Raw genomic sequence first — 6,326 nt, 5'->3', positions numbered from 1 at the left:
GAAGTAGGATCTTGTCATTTTGTGTCTCTTTTTAAGAAAACTTTTACTTGTTTCGAGTAACGATTTGAAGTAGAATCTGGTCATTTTGTGTCTCGTTTTAAGAAAACTTTTACTTTTTTCGAGTAACGATATGAAGTAGAATCTGGTCATTTTGTGCCTACTTATAAGAAAACTTTTACTAGTTTCAAGTAACGATATGAAGTAGAATCTGGTCGTTTTGTGCCTATTTATAAGAAAACTTTTACTTGTTTCGAGTAACGATATGAAGTAGGATCTTGTCATTTTGTGTCTCGTCTCGAGAAAACTTTTACTTGTTTCGAGTAGCGATATGAAGTAGGATCTTGTCATTTTGTGTCTCTTTTTAAGAAAACTTTTACTTGTTTCGAGTAACGATTTGAAGTAGAATCTGGTCATTTTGTGTCTCTTTTTAAGAAAACTTTTACTTGTTTCGAGTAACGATATGAAGTAGAATCTGGTCATTTTGTGCCTACTTATAAGAAAACTTTTACTAGTTTCAAGTAACGATATGAAGTAGAATCTGGTCGTTTTGTGCCTATTTATAAGAAAACTTTTACTTGTTTCGAGTGACGATTTGAGATAGAATCTGGTCATTTTGTGTCTCGTCTCGAGAAAACTTTTACTTGTTTCGAGTAGCGATATGAAGTAGGATCTGGTCATTTTGTGTCTCGTTTTAAGAAAACTTTTACTTGTTTCGAGCAACGATATGAAGTAGAATCTGGTCATTTTGTGTCTCGTTTTAAGAAAACTTTTACTTGTTTCGAGTAACGATATGAAGTAGAATCTGGTCGTTTTGTGCCTATTTATAAGAAAACTTTTACTTGTTTCGAGTAACGATATGAAGTAGGATCTTGTCATTTTGTGTCTCGTCTCGAGAAAACTTTTACTTGTTTCGAGTAGCGATATGAAGTAGGATCTTGTCATTTTGTGTCTCTTTTTAAGAAAACTTTTACTTGTTTCGAGTAACGATATGAAGTAGAATCTGGTCATTTTGTGCCTACTTATAAGAAAACTTTTACTAGTTTCGAGTTACAATATGAAGTAGGATCTTGTCATTTTGTGCCTATTTATAAGAAAACTTTTACTTGTTTCGAGCAACGATTTGAGGTAAAATCTGGTCATTTTGTGTCTCTTTTTAAGAAAACTTTTACTTGTTTCGACTAACGATATGAAGTAAAATCTGGTCATTTTGTGTCTCATTTTAAGAAAACTTTTACTTGTTTCGAGTAACGATATGAAGTAGAATCTGGTCATTTTTTGTCTCGTTTTAAGAAAACTTTTACTTGTTTCGAGTAACGATATGAAGTAAAATCTTCTCATTTTGTGTCTCGTTTAAGAAAACTTTTACTTGTTTCGAGCAACGATATGAAATAAAATCTTCTCATTTTGTGTCTCGTTTTAAGAAAACTTTTACTTGTTTTAAGTAACAACATGAGGTAGAATCTGGTCATTTTGTGTCTTGTTTTAAGAAAACTTTTACTTGTTTCGAGTAACGATTTGAGGTAGAATCTTGTCATTTTGTGTCTCGTTTTAAGAAAACTTTTAATTGTTTCGAGTAAAGATATGAAGTAAAATCTGGTCACGTTGTGTATCTTTTTAAGAAAACTTATACTAGTTTCAAAGCTCTATCAAAGCTCTCATAAATTTTATCTTTTGTTGTAGAATGGGTCGTAAATTGTTCTCTAAAAGATTTCACACTCTTGAAAATTCGTACTGAATATTCCTTTCTTGTGAGGTATCTCTGTTAACCATAATCATTTTTCGACAAATCTGGTCCGAAAAGATCCATCCGTTTTGAGCTTGTCTAGAGGTTGTATTTAGCAGAGAACCCCAAATCGAAGTGATAACAAAACACGATATGTTCTCCTAATTTTCAAGCAGCAGAGTTAAATTTTATTTTGTTTTCAATATTTTATAGAGAAAGGTGCTGATCCAGTTTACAATGCGAAGTTAGAGGGTCTGGTGTTGAAAGCAAGATCCTCAAGCATGCCAAAAGAACGCATCGAAAATTCAATCAAAAATGCTTTAAGGGTAATATATCTTTTCATGGTTTGTCAGGAGAATCTTCAAGGTTTTATCGAGATCCTCTATCTCGAGTTCGAAAGGGACCGAAAATTGGTTCGAACTTTCGAGATATAGAGAGGAATTTAACCTATAACAATGTTTAAGCAACTGGCCTTCTTCTATTAAGATATTCCACTCGAAATTACATCCCCATCTTTCCCAGAGCTCCTACGAGAAAGCCACGCAATCGCTATTTCAAGCAAGGGGACCCATGAAATGTGGTCTTATGATCGACGTCTTGGCGCCAAATGTCATTCGAACGAAAAACGAAATCAAAACAATCCTAAAGAAGAACGAGTAGGTATCCGTTTTCTTGAACAGGGAGTGGTCAAGCACGTGATTACTACAACAAAATCAGCCGACTGCACGAAAATATGGTTTTTTGTATAAAGTACACGACACCAACTCTCAATTTAACACCATGCATCGATCACAATAATGTGCCGTATTGAAATAAAAGACTTAAAAATTAAAAATTGTAACAAATCTGCAGCCTTGTGAATTACTTGCGTGTATAGTGAACTGTATTTGACCTATAATCTGTAGACAGGGAAAGTTGCCTTTTTTTATGATTACTAAATCATCTGTACCCATAAGATGGCCGAAAAAGATTTTCTGACGCCGCCTCCAACAAGCATCAGGAATACCAAAATACCCAACCAATCACCCCTTTATTATTTTATTTCAGTGCGACATTCATTTCTGACGGTTCTGTTGCCTTCATGTTCGATCATAAAGGTACCATTGACCATCTGTTTTACTTCGACCTGATCTCTACAATCTCTATTGTTTAAAAACGTAACAACAAGATTGGATTCATTTTCGTCAGAACTGTTTTCGGTTCCTCGAACTAATTTTCATCGTTAAATCTTTGACGAAATAGATATTTTTCATTTCTGAGAAGTACCTACTTGAAATTTTGTAATATTTCAGCTTTGGAAAAAGAAAAATAGGTCAAGTTTTTTTGTAGGTTCTTTCAGAGATCTGTCTTTTCAGCGTTCCAGACGGATACTTTTTATCGGATCGCAAAAAGTTGCCTAATTTTTTTTTTCTTTCAACCTTAAGGACGAGGGACTGGTTATCATTCGTTAGGGTCATGGTTGGAGCTTGAGAGTATCTCGGTATTTAGTCATTTTGAATTGCGGAATCTGCTCTGCTACGACAGTTATCAAAACTTAGAAAATTTGTTAGAAAATGAGAAACAAAGTCTCAGACAGTCATAAAAGAGAAAGATAGGGTATGAAATATGAAACGAAAAAAGATGACTTTAGGCGATCCGATATAACCTCTTCCACAATCGACCTCGACCAGGCAACCGTTAGAAATTATGCTGAAAAACCTTAAATTTTTCTAGGAAAAGTTTATAAGTCACAGGCCGCAGGTTGTTCAATATGTTGTAACTTGTAACCCCTTGGTCTAGTAATGGTTTTGGCTCACAAATATATGATTGTCTTTAACTCACGGATCGTTTCACTAATAAGATTAAAACCACGGTTATTTTTCTCAAACGCTGAAGACATTGCGATTGTTTGATTTGCAGGTGTGGTGACAATCAAAGATAAATTGTCCAAACCTTCTGAGAACGGTGGTGATATCGTTGAAGTCGTGGCTGATGAACATGCGATCGATCAAGTATATTGAATTTGATAGTGTACCTTTATTAAATTTCACAGTTGAGAGGCAATAACCTGGGAGAGCTTGAAGATCTTTCCTCTAGCCTTCGACTTGAAACTCGATAGTTGAAAGTTTTTTTTTTCAAATAAGCTATTAAAAGAAGGGACTAGTGGTTCAAATCTGTCCGCTATGTATAATACATGAAAAAATGCATCATTTTGTGTTATCACTTCACATCGATTTGAAGTTCATTGATTTTAAGCGTGCACTTTTTTTTGCTAACATGTGGAAACATGAAAATATTTCACTCTATAGTAAGAAAAATATTTTGTGGAGTAGCTTTCACATAGGCGCAAAAAAGAGTGCACACTTAAAATGAATTGAATTGATTTGAATTTCTTTCTTTCGTACAGGCGGAAGAGATAGCGATCGAAGTAGGTGCAGAAGACGTCCATTTTTCGTACAATGAACAACTTGATCAACGAGTCATTCAGGTATGAGTTTTGTATCCTCTCTACAATACATATTTAGTCTCATTGACTGGACAAACCACCACTAAGCACTGTTTCAGCTCATTTGAAATCGAGTCTTTCGTTGAATTCATTAAATTAACGGAAAGCGACCGTAGTGCAGTGGTAGAGCATCCGGCTATGAGCCGGGTCATACCAAAGATTCCCAAAATGGTACTTGATACCTCTCTGATTGAAGCTCAGCAATTAAGAGAAGGGTCAAGGGTAAGTGGGGCAATCCAGGGAGAAAGAGTGCCACCCTCTCCTACCTTAGGGTAGATAGCTATCGAAAGAGGAGCCTTCTTGTCGCCTCGGACTGCGGTCACAGACTTACTTACTACAAGTGGAAAGCAAAAGATGGAAATTAATCTCAACGACTTCTTTCACCTCTCATAGTTCTTATGTCAACCATTGGAGATTCAAACTATTCGTAAGGAGATGGAAGAAAAACACCAGCAACTTGAAATCTTATCAGCTGATGTCCAATATCTCGCCAAATCATTGGTCGATCTTGATGAACACAATATGACTCAAGCAGATCGATTGATTGAACTGATAACCAATCACCCTGATGTTCTCAATGTTTATGATAATATAGTCGGTTATCCGAGCTCTACTATCAAAATTGACCAAACTTTCACCTAGAAATCACAGTAAAATGTAAACATTGTGTTAAAAATGCTAATTAAATTATTCAAAAGTAGGAAAACAAATCGCAGCACAATGTGTCAAAAACGCTAATGGATTCGTTCCAAAGTAGAGCAAACATGATGTTCCACCTATAATTCAATCACCAAAAAATATACATTTCAAATTTTTTATACTTGTTTTAGTAAAAGTAATGCAATGAAATTTTATCAAAATAGATTAATTTTCAGAATCTTGCTCGAGAACAATATAAGTCCGATCCCAACTCAAATGGTTTCCAAACAAGACCCAAGTTTCTGTTTGAATGACTGAGTAATGAATCGAAACTGAATTTTAAACCAGTAAAAATTTGCTTGAAAAAGGCTTAATATTAGCATGATCTTGTCATTTCTGGAAATATTAGGGGGGTTATTCCTTATTTGTTTTTAGGTTTTTGTAAAATTTAGGTTTCATTTTCTTCTAAAAAAATTTTAGGGTCTCTCTACTCTGGCAATAAATATTTTTCGAAAATATAATCCCTCATTCCTGCCATTTTACAGACGTGAATTTTTTTCAAAATTGATTTGGAGCATTAACGATACGATTAACTTAAGTGGAATAATTTCGATAGGATTAAAATTCCTTAAAGAGGGATTTATAGTTTACTACAAGAACACCCCTGTGTGACTCGCTGGGACCCGCTCTGGAAAATTTGCCCAAAATTTCGTACTGGTGGATAAAATACCCTACACTTTCAGCCCCACACGGGTGTTAACTTTGATTTCATCCCCACTTAAAATTCAACTCGGAACAATAAAATTTATAATTCAACTAGGATTTCGATAGAAATTTTTATCCCCACTGAGGGAAAAACTTCCATGGATGTGTACATACTGAGTCGTAATATGAGGATTAGGGGCCATCCTTAAAAATCCATATGGTGTATTTATTTTATCCAATCTGTTTCACTCCGGTAGAAAAATGTCTAAACAATGAAATAACGAGGGATGAACAACGAACGTATGTTATTAGTTAGTTCCCTCTGTGTTTTTTTCTTCTTCTTCAAAATCCTTGTTTTTTCCCTTGTAAATGAAAAAGATTGATTTTAAAGCAATTTCCATTCTGCCATCTTCTTATTTTCAATTTTTGATCCCTTTTCTCCTTATCTTCTAATTAGTTTTTAAAAAGTATCTCATTTCAGCTTTTCTCTCATTCGAAGTTGGGTTGTTTTTGTTGCACTGTCTTTCGTTAGATTATTGGAAGGGGCTTCCAATGGTTATCAGATCCTCCAATTGTATTGCTTATGAATATTTCCTGATGAATGACTTGGGTATATGTGTTGTTTTTTGAGTGCAAATAATAATATACTTTGTAATTTTTTATGCCCAAGTCCACCGCCCTCAACACTTTTTCGATCTGAGAGAACATCATCGGTAGAAAACTTGTCGGTGAAATATTCTGTATTTCTGACCGACTATTTTAAATTTTATTAAA

General features: G+C 34.6%; 1 protein-coding gene across 1 annotated transcript; it reads left to right on the top strand.

Annotated features, from left to right (window-relative positions):
- The first annotated feature begins 1,681 nt into the window (after positions 1-1,681).
- On the top strand, positions 1,682-5,196 carry LOC136799593 (translational activator of cytochrome c oxidase 1-like). The gene is made up of 7 exons (XM_067056316.1): positions 1,682-1,688; positions 1,937-2,049; positions 2,246-2,379; positions 2,771-2,820; positions 3,623-3,714; positions 4,110-4,190; positions 4,602-5,196. The coding sequence occupies exons 1-7, from the start codon at positions 1,682-1,684 to the stop codon at positions 4,848-4,850; spliced, it is 726 nt and encodes a 241-aa protein (XP_066912417.1). The 3' UTR covers positions 4,851-5,196.
- The last annotated feature ends 1,130 nt before the right edge of the window (positions 5,197-6,326 follow it).

The sequence above is a fragment of the Clytia hemisphaerica genome, unplaced genomic scaffold, assembly GCF_902728285.1.
Source record: "Clytia hemisphaerica strain Z4C2 unplaced genomic scaffold, Clytia hemisphaerica genome assembly, whole genome shotgun sequence".
NCBI classification, from domain to species: Eukaryota; Metazoa; Cnidaria; class Hydrozoa; order Leptothecata; family Clytiidae; genus Clytia; species Clytia hemisphaerica.
The sequence above is the reverse complement of the archived record's forward strand: the minus strand, read 5'-3'. Positions and strand labels throughout refer to the sequence as shown.